General features: G+C 56.5%; 3 protein-coding genes and 1 non-coding gene across 4 annotated transcripts; 1 reads left to right on the plus strand and 3 right to left on the minus strand.

Annotated features, from left to right (window-relative positions):
- Nucleotides 1–186: 186 nt before the first annotated feature.
- Nucleotides 187–8216, minus strand: B0T15DRAFT_413945 (uncharacterized protein). Its single transcript, XM_062865432.1, has 4 exons — nt 7110–8216; nt 4594–7052; nt 709–4284; nt 187–640 (listed from the first exon to the last, which is right to left on the minus strand). Exons 1-4 carry the CDS (start codon nt 7735–7737, stop codon nt 587–589), a joined length of 6717 nt encoding a protein of 2238 aa, XP_062722856.1. The 5' UTR covers nt 7738–8216; the 3' UTR covers nt 187–586.
- Nucleotides 8217–8542: 326 nt separating this feature from the next.
- B0T15DRAFT_t99 lies at nt 8543–8621 on the minus strand. Its single transcript has one exon. It is a non-coding gene; the product is annotated as a tRNA-Arg (tRNA).
- Nucleotides 8622–10422: 1801 nt separating this feature from the next.
- B0T15DRAFT_163884 (uncharacterized protein) lies at nt 10423–14907 on the plus strand. Its single transcript, XM_062862138.1, has 5 exons — nt 10423–10943; nt 11020–12304; nt 12363–12434; nt 12494–12562; nt 12612–14907. Exons 1-5 carry the CDS (start codon nt 10664–10666, stop codon nt 14593–14595), a joined length of 3690 nt encoding a protein of 1229 aa, XP_062722857.1. The 5' UTR covers nt 10423–10663; the 3' UTR covers nt 14596–14907.
- Nucleotides 14908–15399: 492 nt separating this feature from the next.
- B0T15DRAFT_163963 (uncharacterized protein) lies at nt 15400–16017 on the minus strand. Its single transcript, XM_062862140.1, has 2 exons — nt 15839–16017; nt 15400–15706 (listed from the first exon to the last, which is right to left on the minus strand). Exons 1-2 carry the CDS (start codon nt 15892–15894, stop codon nt 15550–15552), a joined length of 213 nt encoding a protein of 70 aa, XP_062722858.1. The 5' UTR covers nt 15895–16017; the 3' UTR covers nt 15400–15549.
- Nucleotides 16018–16212: the final 195 nt, after the last annotated feature.

A 16212-nucleotide genomic window follows, 5' to 3' on the forward strand; every position in this document is an offset into this window, starting at 1 on the left:
CAGTGTGACCAGTGAAGCAAAGGTTGCTTGCTACCAGCCGCTGAAAACATAGATTTAGAGAGCGATGCGATTGTACCGTACAGTAGTTACATAGAGATTACATACGGTAGTCTTACTGCACTCCAGATGATGATAATGAAAGAGCAAACTGAAGAAACTTTGCAGGAAGATTGATGGTATGTAATTCTCCTGCAGGTCCGACACGTCAATTTCGTTCAAGATAGGTGACTAAGATGGAAATCAAGCATACAGTATATACTACACAGGTGCGTATATATACATATCATGATACAGTAAAGCTACCTTACACACGGCAGCTCAATATATAATACACCCTATACCCGCATTTACACATCATGTGTATCATCATCCTGATCCAGCAGCGCGAGCCGTGACAGTCTACGACAGATCCTTTGATCTAGCTAACAGTCGGGTGTTTTCCGAACCCAAACTAGGTAAAGAAAAGGAAAGCAAAACCAAACCCTGGCACCCATGCATTTTTTTCCCCGTATCCATCTACAAAAACATAGCCAACAAGAGAGAAAAAAAAGGCAAACCATCTTCAAGACCAAGTGAAATCGTGCTCTCAAGACATGACCAGCGCAAGCAGGGCCATGCGACAGTAGAGACCATATCTCATCTATAAGATTGTCAGTCATTAATGATTCCATAATGGTGTGGAGCGAGGAAAAGCCAGAAGAAACTCACCTGTCTGAAATACGCCGCTCGCTGATCGAAGTCCACCTCCTCCGCAACCTCCTCGTTCCTCGGCAGCGGGTGCATCACCACCATGCTGCTCTTGGCATGCTTGAGGGTCCCGTAATCGATCCGGTACGAGTCCTTGACACTCTCGTACTCGGCCAGGCTGGGGAAGCGCTCCTTCTGCACGCGCGTGCAGTACAGTACGTCGGTGCGGCCCAGGATCTCCGGACTCAGCGTTTCCGACTCGCACAGCAGCTGGCCGGCATCGACAAGCTGCTGGCGGACGGACGCGGGCAGGGCCAGCGCCTTGGGCGAGACAAGCTGCACCTTGACCTGGTAGTGGCGCAGCAGGTAGACGAGCGAGTGCACGGGCCGGCCGTACAGCAGGTCGCCCACGAAGGTGATCGTTAGGCCCTGCATGGTGCCGAGCTCCTCGCGGATGGTGAAGAGATCGAGGAAGGCCTGCGTCGGGTGCTCCCTGCTGCCGTTACCGCCGTTGATGACGGGGACCGGGCTGTACTTCTTGGCGATGTCGACACACTTTTCGTCAGGGTGGCGGAGGACGACCGCGTCGCCGTAGCACGCGAGCGTCCGCAATGTGTCCTGCAGGGTCTCACCCTTCTGTACCGAGGAGTGCGAAGTGGAGATGGCGATGGTCCTGCCGCCGAGGCGCTGCATGGCCGCATCAAACGACGCCGAAGTCCGTGTGGAGGGCTCGTAGAACAGAGTGCACAGCAGACGGCCCTTGAGAATATCCAGGACACCTTCCCTCTGAACACCGAGACGCATCTCCTGCGCGATGTTGAAGAGCAGGTGCAGGTCGGCACGCGTATACTGCGTGACGGACAGGACATGGGACTTCTTGAAGGCCGACGGAGCGGAGAGCATCTCCAGCAGCGGCGAGGTCGTTGGCTGCATCGTCAAGGGGAGCATGAGATCGTCCATAGGCGCCCGAGCCAACGAAGCAAGGGGAGATGCGGCGATCTCTGCAGTCTTCGATCTGCCAATCGCGGATCGAACCACAGTCTGGCTCTGGCGGCGGTCATCAGCCGCAGGTGACATGGGGTGATGCAGCGGTCGCACTGCAGGCGATGTCATGGCAGCCATCGCAGGTATGGCCCCGTGGGTGGACATGTCGCTGCCCCTGGGGGGTACCGGCAGCACCGAGCCATCGAGGCAAACCACTTGATCCTGGAAGACGACCCGCTGAACAGTCGCCTTCAGGACCTTGCCCTCGAAAGGCGACCAGGACCCAGCAGTCTTGAAAGTGTACGGGCGGTCGATCTCGACTTCCAGGCCTGCGCCAACTTGGTCGTGCAGCTCGAAGATTTCCTTGGGGTTGTCGTGAAGCCTGGTCTTCACATCCTCGACGGTCAGCTTGCCCTCGGCGACCGAAGTGAGAAGGAGCGGCAGGGCATCCGCGATGCCGACAGCCACATCCGTCGGCTGCTCCAGGAAGTGGGCGAGCTGGTAGGGCAGACTGCCAATGGAGAAGACATCGATCGTCTCCAGATGCTCCCACAGCGCAGCCTGGTCTTCGGCCGTGGGCAGGAACTGGCAGCCAGGGTAGTCCTTTTGCGAGAGGTGCAGCGAGTAGATGCTGACATCGCAGGTCACCTTCATGCCCTTCTCCTTACCCAACGCGATCAGTCTGATGTCCTCCTTGGTCGTCACGGCGGTGACGTGGATCCGGCGGTTGTGCAGGTTGGCTAGCAGAAGGATGGAGGCCAGATCCGTGGTCCTTGCGTCCGTGATGATCGGCTTGTGCGTCGGCCAAGCGTCAAAGTGCGCTTGCACGGCTGCAACCTTGCTGATGTTGTCCGAGAGGTGGTTGAACGGGATGAACAGCGAGCCAACCTCGCCAGCAGCATGGCTGATCTGGTGGGCATTGTCCGAGGTGGCCGTGATGGACAGGTTGAAATCGCAGTACGTGCCCCGCTTGCCGTTCTGCTGGGCGATCTTGAGGGATTTCACGTCCGTAATGGAACCGTCTTTGGCGACGGGCATGACCCGGATCATGCTGAAACCGGCCGCGACTGAAGCTTTGGTCACGCTCTGGAGATCGCTGCCATCCCTAGAAACGAGGCCCGGCACAAACGCCGCAATGTTGACCAGTCCGGGCAGCTGGACAGTGCGGTGGCTCGTTTGGTAGTCGCGGGGACCAATGTTGAGCTCAAAGTGCCTGGCAAGAGCTTCGATCAGGATCTTGGCGTTCTTAACATTGGTGACAAGCGGGATCTGATAGTCAACAGCCATGCGCCGGGTTTGGTACCCCTTGCTCATGTAGTTGGCCGGCCGCCTGTACCGGTTGCTGGAAGGCAGGTTGATGTATAGGTCGATCATGTTCTTAGCCAGGTGCTGCGTGAGCGAATACTCTGACTTCTGAGCGTCCTCCTCCTTGCCGAGGACCTCGAGGTATTGCACCCGAACGCCGTGACTGCCGAGGAAGTCTGCGGTTCCGGCCGTCGCAAAGAGCTTATAGCCCATCTCCTGCAATTTCTTGACCGACGGAAGCATCTCCTCCTTGTCTTTGTAGGAGCCGATGGACAGGAGAACGTTGTTCTTGGGGATCTTGAAACCGGTCGACAACAGCGCCTTCAGGTACGCCTCATACTTGTCGGCACCGAACGAAGCGACTTCACCGGTTGAAGCCATCTCGACACCGAGAACGGGGTCCGCCCCAGACAGACGGGAGAAGCTGAATTGGGGAACCTTGACACCGACGCAGTCCGCAGGACGCTCGATCTTGGGATACTCCTCAAAAGGAACGCTCATGATTGCCTTGGTGGCCATCTCGATCAGGTCGACGCCCATGACCTTGGAGACGAAGGGGAAGGAGCGAGAGGCGCGGACGTTGCACTCGATCACCTTGATATCGTTGTCCTTTGCGATGAACTGGATGTTGAAGGGGCCCGTGACGTTGAGCGCGGCACCGATCTTGCGAGTGGCGTCCTCAATGCGCTGGATGGTCGTCTTCTCCAAGTCCTGCGGGGGGAGGATGAGCGTGGCATCTCCCGAGTGCACACCGGCATTCTCGACGTGCTCCGAGATGAAGTGGCCCACCAGCTTGCCGTCTTTGGCTACCGCGTCCATCTCGATCTCCTTGGCATTTTCGATGTACTTGGTGATGACAACGGGATGTTCGGGGGAGACGTCAGCGGCCTGTTGCAGGTAGGTTTCCAGGTCGCCCTCTGAGTAGACCGTATTCATAGCCGCACCAGACAGCACGTACGACGGCCGTACAAGCACCGGGTATGAGACCTTCTGGCAGAAGGCCTTTGCGTCCTCGAAGCTCGTCAGTTCCTTCCAGGTTGGCTGGTCAACGCCAATCCGGTCAAGCATGCGGGAGAACTTGTATCGGTTCTCGGCTTGGTCTATCATTTCCGGGGATGTTCCAAGGATCTTCACGCCCGCGCGGTGCAGGGGAAGAGCGATGTTATTGGGGGTCTGGCCGCCCATGGCGCCCAGGACTCCGACGGCGGACTCCAAGTCATAAATATCGAGAGCGGTCTCCACGGCCACGTTTTCGAAATACAGTCTGTTGGCTTCATCATAATCTGTGGACACGCTCTCAGGATTGAACTTGACGCAGGTTAGTATATCTATCACTGGTAGTAAGAAGAGGGGGAAAGAAAAAGGAGGGGGCCGGGCGGGGTATGGGAGGAAGAGAAAGGGGGAAGGTGGAGCAAGAAGTGATATGTCAAAACCTGACATGATATAAAGACAAACAAGAGAGACATGAAGCCATGAAAAGGAAAAAAAAGAGCAAAGGATAGGAAAATAGAGGAGGGAAAAAGAGGAAAACGTGGAAAGAAAAGAAGCGGGACAAACAAACATGCGATATTTCAAACTCGAGAATCCATTCCCATCCTCAAGAGTCTTGACACTTACATTAACCATGATAGTCTTGATACCCGTTTCACGAAGAGTTCGGATTGCCCTGACCGAGCACCAGTCGAATTCGACGGAGGAGCCGATCCGGTACACGCCCGAGCCGAGGACCATGACGCCGTGGTCGTCGAACGTGATATCGTGCTCGCTGGCATTGTAGGTGAGGTACAGATAGTTCGTGTAGGCCGGGAACTCGGCAGCGACAGTGTCGATCTGCTTGACGAACGGGGTGATGCCAGCCTCAAGACGCATGCCACGCACGGCGAGCTCGGTAGACCCCCAGAACTTGGCAATCTGACGGTCGCAGAACCCAAGCTGCTTGGCCTGAAGAAGCATGCCTGGCCGGAGGGTGGCGCCGCTGGCCTTGAGGTCCTTCATCCTCTGGGCGAAGTCGTTCAAGCCCTTGAGCCGGTAGAGGAACCACTTGTCGATCTTGGTCAGCTCCCAGATCCTCTCGACCGAATAGCCAGCGGCCATAGCGTTGGCGATGGCAAAGAGGCGCTGGTCAGACGGCGTCTGGAGCTCATCATCGATCGACATGAGAGCCGGCGTCTCGTTGAAACCGAGGTTGTGGTAATCGATAGAGCGGATAGCCTTCTGTATCGCCTCCTCAAAGGTCCTGCCAATGCTCATGACCTCGCCGACGCTCTTCATAGACGACCCGAGCTGGGTGGACACACGGGTGAACTTCTTGAGATCCCAGCGGGGCATCTTGACCACGACGTAGTCGAGAGATGGTTCGAAGCAGGCGCAAGTCACCTTGGTGACGCTGTTCTTGATCTCCTTCAGCGGAATGCCGAGGCCGAGCTTGGCAGCAATGAAGGCGAGGGGATAGCCGGTGGCTTTGGAAGCCAAGGCCGAGGACCGGGACAGTCTGGCGTTGACCTCAATGATGCAATACTCCTTCGAGAAGGGGTTCAGGGCATATTGAATGTTGCACTCGCCGACAACGCCGAGGTGGCGAATCACGTTGACGGCAGTCGTCCGGAGCATGTTGTAGTCTTCGTCGGAGAGCGTCTGAGAGGGAGCGACGACAATCGAATCACCGGTGTGGATGCCGAGGGGATCGAAGTTCTCCATGTTGCAGACCGTGATGCAGTTGTCCTGGCAATCCCTCACCACTTCGTACTCGATCTCCTTCCACCCCTTCATGCTGCGCTCGATCAAGACTTGCGGGCTGGCGGCAAAGGCCTTGTTGCAGAGATTCAGAAGCTCAGTTTCGTTGTTGGCGAAACCGCTGCCAAGACCACCGAGGGCATAAGCGGCACGAACGATGACGGGGAAGCCAATGTCCTTGACAGCCTTCAGGGCCTCCTCGACGTTGTTGGCCGAGGCAGACTTGGCGCACTTCTCACCAATCGATTCCATACTCCGAGCGAAGAGCTCACGGTCCTCGGTGGTGATGATGGTGTCGATCGGAGTGCCCAGGACCTTGACACCGAGCTGCTCGAACTCGTCCTTGAGTTGGATGCCAACCTGCAGGGCCGTCTGGCCGCCGAACGTGCAGTAGATAGCATCGGGCTTTTCGTAGATGATGACCTTGCGAACGAACTCGGCGTTGACGGGAAGGAAGTAGACCTTGTCGGCGAGACCTTTTGATGTCTGGATGGTGGCGATGTTGGGGTTAATGAGGACGGTGTAGATGCCTTCCTCTTTCAGGGCCTTGATGGCTTGACTGCCAGAGTAATCAAACTCGCCAGCCTGGCCAATGCTCAGACCACCGCTGCCGAGAACGAGTACCTTCTTGACCGAGACGCGCGGGTGCAGCCTGTTGTTCTCTTCGACCGTGCCGCCGGGGAAGTGGACGCCCTTCTTCAGTAAGCTGTCATCAGCAGCGCACTTGGAGACCGTCTGGATGAAGACGTCGAAAAGGAACTCGGTGTCCCGCGGGCCCGGCGTGCTCTCGGGATGGAACTGCACGCTGAAATGGGGTCTGTCGATGTGCATGATGCCCTCGTTGCTGCCATCGTTGGCGTTGACGAACAACTCCTGCCACCCGGAGGGCAGAGTGGCGGCGTCAACGGCGTATCCGTGGTTCTGGGAAGTGATGTGGCACTTGCCTGTCACCATGCTGGTGCAGGGAATGTTGTGGCCGCGGTTACCGAACTTGAGCTTGATGGTCTCGGCGCCAGCCGCCCGAGCGAGCAACTGATGACCGAGGCAGATACCAAAGATTGGACTACGATTCTCCGACAACGCCTCGGCGATGCGCTTGATGGTCGGCTCCATGATCGCCGGGTCGCCGGGACCGTTGGAAATGAACAAGCCATCGTAGGTCTCAGCGCGGAAATCATAGTCCCAGGGGCAGACCAGGACTTCAACGCCGCGTTTGAGGAAGCATCTCAGCTGGTTGTATTTCATGCCAACATCGAGACAGAGGATGCGGAGGGGCCGGCCCGAAGGGTGCTTCAGGGCGGAGGCCTGGGGCGGCCGGTACAGCTTTGGCGCCTTGATAGAAACTGAAGCGGGGGTCAGCAGTGCTACAAGCGAAGAAGTCCCGCAGATTCCAAACTCACCCTCTGCTACGAGGTTCTTCTCGTTGGGGTTGACCCAGTCGATCGACTCGAAGCACGCTCTCCAGTCGCCCATCTTGCCAGGGAGCGCGAGGCCCTCAGCGTCGCCATTCGCGCCGTTAGTCAGACCCTTCTTCTCCAGAAGCATCCGACCCAGCATGCTGCCCTTCTCGCGGATACGCTTGGTCAGCGCGCGGGTGTCGACTCCGTATATAGCAGGAATGCCCTGCTCCTTGAGCCATGTCCCGAGGGATGAGGTCGCGAGGAAGTGCGAGAAGTCTTCGCCCGCGTAGGTGGCCGTCACGAGACCAGCGATATGGATTTGTGACGACTCGAAGTGAGCAGGGAGGTCGCCCAGGAGCTCGTCGAGAGCGTCCCTCGGAGGGACGCCGTAGTTCCCGACGAGCGGGAAGGTGATGACGAGGATCTGGCCACGGTAGGAAGGGTCCGTGATGGATTCTGGGTACCCCACCATGCCCGTCTGGAAGACCAGCTCGCCAGCGATGCTCTTCCGCGCACCGAAGCTGTAGCCCTGGTAAGCCGAGCCATCCTCGAGCTCAAGGGTCACCAGGCCTTGGGACTCGGCCTCGGAGATACGCGCAGTGGCGGGCCGGTAGAGTGTAGCGGCCATTATTGCTGGAGCAGCAGTTGTCTCTGCAGCAAGGAGACAAGAAGGTGGTAAAGGGAGAAGTCAGAAAAGGGACGGATGGGAATGTGAGAGAACCGGTCAGGTCTCGGTCGCGTGAGGGAAGTCCGTCGGAGAGCGTAGAGCTCAGAGGGGGCGCTGCAGTGCGGCGGGCGTGAACGATTCGGCTCGGATAGTGCCAGACGAGAGATCTTTCACTCGCGAACTGTCATGATCCAGCTTCACCAGCCAGCCCTTCTGCACAGAGAGAGAAAGTGAGAGAAGAGACAGAAGTAGAGGGAGGCAAAAACGAGTCCGACGTCGAAGAAATTTGTATGAGCTTCAACGTTACCCCGCCACAGGCAAAACAACCTCCCCACCATAAAATGCCAGACCGGCGATGAGTTCTCTTGTTAGTGTATGCAGGACGAGGCATTGAACGCAGGGCGAGCTACCGATTCTGTCGAGAAATTTTGCGAATGCCCAATCAGCATACGCGATGCGAGCTGGCCGGGTGGTTCGCGTGGGGTTCTCGACCATGCCGGACAGGGGTCATGGGCAGAAAGCCTGGCTTGAGTCTGTGACCGCCTCGAAGATCGCGTTTTTCAATTCAGATCTTCCCCACTCTCACCCTCCTGTATCGGATTCGCAGTTCTCTCCTCAACTTTCCCATTCCTCTGTTTGTCTTCAGAGGGAAGAGAAAACAGCACTGAAAAAAGGGAAATTTTCTGCGTCGAACGAACCCGAACTCGCCGTTTCAAGCTGGAAATAAATAAACCAACTGAAAAAACTTCCTCTTTCAGAGCAACTTCGATCCACCCAGGGGTCGAACCTGGAACCTCCTGATTACACTATCGTAGTCAGACGCTCTGCCATTGAGCCAGCGGACCTGCACATTGTTTGTTGGAAGCCTCGCATGATAGTGCCAGACTATAAAGGGAACTGCTAGCGTAGCACCGGAGAACCGTCCAAGTAAATCAGACCTGATCCCCGAGTTCCTCGGCCCCGGGCTAGCCACGGCATCATTAGCCATCCGGGAAACTATAAATCGACCGCAACTTCACCAAGGCAATGATCCAGGGTCTTTAGAAATTGGCTTATGAACACATATGCCATGTCTCATGAGCTTCGCATCATGGCAACTGAAGGCGACCGGACAGTTACAGTTCAAGGCATGCCGAGCGGCTCCTTTCAGGTTTTCTGAAGTCGGACTGCCCTCTTCTTGCCTTTCCATCCCTCGCTGCGCTTCACACTATGGTTCCTACTGATATCCCGCCATTCTCTGATTCTGACTGTTTTCATCCGACTTCAGCTTCCAACATCGACCGTATTGCGACGATTCTTCGGCTATGGCATATCATGAAGTTGCATCGTCTCGCGCGGATTTCCTGTTTCTCTAATCCGTGGCTACCCCGCCATCGCGTCGCTTTGGGAAGACCGGGTCCGGGACGGTGAATTTACTATACCAAAACCCCTCTACGAGCAAACGTGGGGGTCAGAGTGCGAGCAATTCTTCCCAACTCCTATGATCCTTTCGATTCGACTTCTCCTGAGCGACAGAGCAAACCATCACTTCATAAGTTTTCTGGTGGTGTCCGTACTCTCATCAATCTTGTTTCCACCTGCATAGTAGTGACCACGGCCCAATTTTGCCATTCTTGTTTGCTCTGTTATCGTTTCCTGTTTCTCTTCCACCTTCTTGCCCTTCCCGTCCTGGATAGTGGACTGTTCGTATCTCGCACCAGATCACCCTCCAGTGCTATCAGTTTCCTGGTCTCTTCGTCGTTTTTCGGTTTCTGAGGTGTGCGACGCGAAGCATTGTGAACCCGAGGAAATGTGATGGAGGTACATGACAGTAGTACTTCCGTACAGATTCGACACCCTCATGAGCATGGCGCAAGGAGGGCCGGTACGTGGTATGATAGGCGACGCTACTGCATGGAGGTGCAGCTGCCTTGCAGGAGGTGCAACCTACCCTGAAGGCCCCCTGCTGGTGTTTCACCGTCCACCGAACTTACGGTCATGGGGCCACCGAGAGGATCTCGGTTGGCCCTTGCGATTGCGACATATCTCGGTCCTGGGTCAGGCGAGCGTGGTATCGGCAGGTGAGGCATGTGCGCAAAGCAGTCGCCCGCTGCAGCGCTCCATGCCGCGTTCCCGACTGGGGAGAAGTGGACTGAAGTTAGCATTACCAGCTTTTCTTGGCGGTGCCCACCTGATTCGACGATTGGCCGCTGCATCTGCACGCAGCGACTGCCGCATGAAGCTCCCCTGTTCGCCAGAGTAACCACGGCGGGAAGCCCGAGGTCTGGCGGTGTGGCCTGAAGGATGGGATAATAAGGGAGGATAGAATGGGAGCTGAGTCTCAAGGAGACGCTGGTAGCTCTCACAGTCTCTTCCAACGCCGTGACTTTTAAAAGTCCGAGTCGACAGAATGGGAGGGGTAACATTGGTTATCGGAATGTTTTAGCGCGAGCAGGGTTTCCCCAGCTGACCCTCCTCCTTATCACCCCCTGCCCGGGCGACTTTGGGTGATCAGACGAGGCAGCGCGCCCTTATTAGCCCGGTCTTGCTCCCTCGCCGACCTCCGGGCATAGTATCACATCGCGCTCCACGCGCTTCACCCTCTCCTTTTCTGTCTCCGGGAGGGTTATTGTTGGACTGGAAGGGACGGGGACTGGGATATACTCTGTTGGACCACCAATTTGCTGCTGCCAGACGGGACAGCTGTAAGCGGTTGGGTATTTTCTGCGGCGTCGGCTGCTTACTACCGAGGGAAAGGTCAAGAAGACGGAGCGTGTTGGCCAACAGTCCAACTCCGCCACTGGCCGCTTACGGAGCATCGACGCGACCGGACCCCAGTATTCAACCATTTCCATGGCGTCTAAACGCCTTTACTGAGGAGACGGGGCACGCTCAGCCCGACCAGAGGATGTTGTCTGCCCTCGTACGAGCCTTTAAGGGCAGCCGCTCGCAAGGTGAGGAGCATGCAGACCTCGAACAAGACATTTTGTCTCGACCCTCAGTTGCCGAATACCGTAGGCACCTTCATGCCACAGCGGATTTCACCGAGGCGGATGATGATGATGACGACGACGAAGAATCCAACGATGGCGACAGGACTCGCTACCCTCTGGGCAGCCGTCCCGACGAGGAGGACGGCCTGGCTCGGTCTGGCAGCCTCTTGCCTCTATTCTCCGCCAGTCACCTAGGTTGGTGCATTTCGAATGTCCCTGCCTCTTCCGGCTGAGAAGCCCCTGTTGTTGCTTCTAACTTGCAGTGACACAGACTCGCTTTCGGTATATGGTATGACCCATGCGATTCGCATCATTGTGCAAACCAGGACCGAAACCACGTTGTCGTGGGATCAACTTAGATCTCCCCAGGTGTCGCAGTTCCTAGTCAAACCAATGCAGCAGCAGATCCGCGCACAGCACTTCTCGCCTAGCACCTTGTATGCCCTGATGGCCAACTGCCTGCAGTTCGAGAAGGAGGGCCAGCTCTGTCCAGGGAGTGCCGGCACAAGTGCCACCAGGGCAAGGGTGTGCGAGCTGTTAGCTATCAAATTGCTCAAGGAGTACGCCACCCGGGATCTCATCGATGCGCTCTGCTACGACTTCTACCCCCTCCAGGGCATTCCAGGATCACAGACACCTCTTGCGCCAGGAGACAGCCCCATCTCGGCCGTTCCCAGGACATCGACTCTGGAAGTCGCCATCCGGGCCTCTGCAAAGCATTTTCTCTCTCACCCTTTAGTCATGCAGCAGCTTCTGGCCATCTGGAGCGGAGCCATTTGCCTTTACCCCAGCAGACAGGAGGCCCTGCACAAGGGCTCTGCCTCGAGCGCTGCTAAGAGCAACGTATCACGCCGTCAGAGCACTATTCGTACCCCGTTACTTGGCGACCAGGGAGCGAAGGAAGGGCCTGTCAGCTCCCAATATTCATCCGGTCGCCCTTCGGTCGCCCTCTACGACCCTCGGACCGCCTCTGTGTTCAAGCTGTCTCGGCTAAGAGTTCCGCGGTACCGACGAATCCTTTCGAGATGCTCCCTAGTCGTCCTGACATGCCTGTTCTTGGCGGTCCTAGCCCAGAGGTCGAGCAAGATCACGACACTCGAGCTTCTCTTCTGGTTCTGGAGTGCCGGGTTCATGCTCGACGAGATCATTGGCTTCAACGAGCAGGGTTTCTCATTTTATGTCATGAGCTTCTGGAACATCTTCGACCTGGTCATCCTGCTGCTTCTGATTGTCTACTACTGCATGCGCATTTATGGCGTATTCCTGCTGGACCCCCATAAGTGGAATCAAAACGCATACGACGTCCTCGCGGTCAACGGCATCCTCCTCGTGCCGCGGATATTCACGGTGCTGGACAGCTATCCCTACTTCTCCCAGCTGCTGATTGCTCTCCGGCTGGTGGCCGTAGATCTGGCTGCCATCTCCGCCCTCATCATAGCATGCTGTAGCGGCTTCTTTGCGTTCTTTGTCTTCTTCAAGAACCCGGACGATCCATACTCGATGGCTTTCAACCTGTTCCAGATTCTCATGGGGTTCCCGTCCTCTGCTTGGGACATGTAAGCGAAACCTTTGTATCGAATCGGGACATGACGACTGATTGAACGCTCCATCTAGGTGGCCAACCTACGACTGGTTGGGCAAGACGCTTATGGGCGTATTCCTTGTCATTAGTCACTTCTTGATCCTGTAAGCACTCCGGGCAGACCTCTTATGTTTGGCCATACGCGGCGCTAATCCATGACCAGAGCGATGCTCATCGCTTTCTTGACCAACTCCTTCATATCGATCGCCTCGAGAGCGAATCAGGAGTATCAGTGTGTTTGACCGAGCTTCCATTGCCGCTCCGGGACTGACATGTGCTAGGTTCGCCTTTGCCATTAATACCATTTCGATGGCGAGGAGCGACGCGCTATTCTCTTACATCGCCCCTGGCAACATCCTCGCTTGGGCGATCATGCCTCTAAGACACTGCTTGGCCCAAGACCACTATGTCTGGCTCAATCGAGCCGTGATCAAGGCCACTCACTTCCCGGTGCTCTTCTGCATCTATGTCTACGAGAGATGCTTTCTGGCGCCTGACCTGTACGAGGCCACGGATTTGGTCGATAGGCCTCGTCGCGGCCGTCAGAATCGCTTATCGGACCCGGCAATCAGGTCGGCGTTCTTCGACCCTAGCATCCGGGTTCGTGAAGAATCGGCGCTGGGCTACCAGAAGGACCGCGCTCTGGAAGAGGTCTTCCGGCGGGCCCCGGATATGAGGAGCCAAAGGCGGAACGAGCGGCGGAAAACGCAGACTGCGATTCGGACCTGGATGGACCATCAAGAAGGCGGCTACAGCTCGCCCCACAACTACTCGACGATTGACAGCAGAATCGGCAGCGATTGGAACAGGAGGCTGAGCATAAACCGGGAGAGGCCGTCACGAATCGCGCGGAATTATTCAGAGATCAGATCGGCCGCGAGCGACCCTGCTGCTGATTTCATCTCTGATGCGCCTTATCCGCTGAACGTCGGCATGTACAACGACGGGATCGCACGAAGAGACCACGCCGTCGAGGCAAAGGAAAACACCGATCGTGATGCAGATGGAGACGACGAGTTGGTTACCAACGATGAGGATGAGGAGGACAACGCCACCAACACCTTGGATGAAGGAGGCATGCCTGGGCAGGAAGCCGTAGAGGAAGACTATTTCACGACCCCGGTCGCGGGCCGATTCACAAGCGGCGAGCTCTCCATCGATTCCCCTCGTCCGCCGACATCAAGGCGATTACCACTGCACACCCGGACATTGTCCACAAACACGATCCTGTACGCGCCAGAGGACACGCAGCAGTACAGCTCCTCCTCCGCCTCGGCATGGCCAATCTCCCGAGCCCTCTCGCGCCCCGTCAGTAACCGCCACACGCCTGTTTCAACGCCCGTTACACGGGACAACGGCCGCCGTTCCCCTCGCCGCTCGCTCTACCTCCCATCCCACCCTCGACCGGGCGACCTCACCTCGCGCACGGCGCCCAATCGCGCGGGCCTCACCCTAGACATCCCCTCCAACAACACTACGCGCGGCAAGGCGACCTTCGCGCGCCGCCGATCCCTAGCCGACCTCGACGCTTTGGTGGAAGCAGACGATACCGTCAGCGCCCGCAGCATGGACGATGTCAGCAACAACAACCGCGTCAGCAACCTGATGCTGGTCAAGATGAAGTCCCTCGAAGAAAGCCTAGGCGACATGGTCCGCGAGATGAGGACGCTACGGAAGTCGGTGCCTAACACGGCCCACAACTCGGACGAGGCCGTCAGCGGGGGCAGCAACATGATGGATGGTAGTGGAGGTAGGATTGCCGGTTCTAGATCTTGGGCGGGCAAGCAAAGCTCCGTTCCGGGCGGGGTGCCTGCACCGCCGGCGCTGATTGAAGTGGCTGTTGCGCAAGGCAGGGACAGGGACAGGGACAGGACTGTTGGTGGTGCCGGGTCAAGGCGGTCGAGAGCTGCCACCACTGCTGCTGCTACCGTGAGGAGGGTGATACCCGGAAGTAGTCATGGTCATGGCCAAAGCCACGGCCAAACCCACCGGCGACAAGGGGGCGGAGTGTGGAGGAGTCCGAGGGAGGGTACGGGTACTACTAGTACAGACGCTGGGTTTTTCGGAACCAGCGGTACGGGAGGAGATGGCTCCAGGGATGAGGAGCGTAAGAAGCTGGTAGCGAAGGGCAAGGAAAGGGAACGGGTTGGAAGCCGTGGTGAGGGTGTGATGAGTGCAAATAGTCCTGCCATATCCCCTGACGGGGAAGGTGAGTTGACGGCGTCGTATTTGGTTACGACTTCTATGAGGGGAAGCTCGATATGATGAGCGGTTGGTTCCTTTCCTTGGACTACTCTCCCCCCTGGTGGACTCAGTGTTCGTTCCTCGCATGGGCGTTTTGGGCATGGTTGCATTGGGTGGCGTTGTTTGATGCCCTTGCGCTTATCTCGTTGTTGATCATAGGTGTGGATAATGATGGGGTGGCGGTCTAGTATACAAAAAGAAAGGGGTCGGTAGGTAGGTAATCTGCGGGATTGGTAGGAGGTTACTTTAGTTTCGTCTAGCGACCAGTCCGTCTGTGTCCGCCCTGCTGTTAGGGCTATGAAAGAAATGGTTGCCCATGCACTCAACCTCCCGTACGGGTCGCCGCTGTGTAAGATGTCATCCTCAGCCGATATGAGCGTCTGACGGATCGCGGTTATATCCGGCTGTGTTCCGTCTACTAAGCTATATCTAAAGTACCTACCTTATGCCATGGACACTCTGGGAGTAACTCAAAATTATGGGCCAAGCTCACAGCTGTCCTCAGTCAAGACCGCTTCTCATTCGTTATTCCACCAAAACTCCTAGTGTAGGACCAGTGTCCTCTACAAAAAAAAGAATACTTTCAACCCCATTCCTAAGCCTTCATAACAATCTCATTACTCTCCTTTGGGGACCGGCCTACCATGTACTACAGGTACCTAGGTATAGGTTCTAGGTTCCATCTCTCAGGCTTGGCACGCTTTCAACTCGAAGTCGTTCCTCTCTCCAAGTACCAACGGTAGGTATAGGTTCCATCTCTCGGGCAGGGCTTGGCACGCTTTCAACTTGAAGTGGTTCCTTCTCTCTCCAAGTATCAACGCTTAGGATTATGCATGCTTCGCTTTCCCTCTGCCGCTCTTAAGAGGATAGAATACGGCGACCCTAGGGATCCTGAAGAGGGTCACCCGGTTCGTGTGCGGGCCGGGCCGGTGCCGTGGGTTTGGTGTAAATTGACCAGAGATAATCGCCATGGCCTTATACGCCCCCGCCGCTGCGCTCGACAGTGACATATTGTGACCCCTCCCGATTCAGCTGCTTCTGCTCGTTGTTGCGCAGCGTCCTCGCACGATGGCGGATGCCGTACGCTATGCCGAGCAGCATAAAACCGCTGATGGTGAGCCTCGGATGGCGGCTGAGGATTCATGTTAGCAGTGTACTGTCCAGGGAAGGGAAGGTTGGTATTGTTGCGGTTGGCATGCAGAAGAATCAGGAGAGGCTTCCGAGGTCTGGAGACGCTAAGTACGGTATGAGATGGGGCACGTACGCGAATATCCGGACGGCGGATTGTCGTGTTGCAGTCGGAGTCTGATGTGATTTCATGGTGACTGATGGCTATCCGAAGTATTGCGTGAGTGGCTTTGAGATCTTAAAAGATGAAAGCGGTGTTTGTGGTGTTAGATGTAGAAGAGAAGAATGGTTGTTGGAAAGCCGAGGACCAGTGGGGAGTTTATTATGAACTGAGGGACCTGGCGTGTGTGAACTATGGCGGTGAGCAGCAGTGGCAATGACGACCTTGCAGTGAGGTGAGTACCTTAGGTAGGCACACGGTAGGTTGACGGAATTCGGATGAAGGGAGCTAGGACCACCTGTAACTTAATCACCTATGTAAGTAAGACCAGATAGCACAGCACACATACC

Source organism: Chaetomium strumarium (genome assembly GCF_033439665.1).
Source record: "Chaetomium strumarium strain CBS 333.67 chromosome Unknown B0T15scaffold_3, whole genome shotgun sequence".
NCBI classification, from domain to species: Eukaryota; Fungi; Ascomycota; class Sordariomycetes; order Sordariales; family Chaetomiaceae; genus Chaetomium; species Chaetomium strumarium.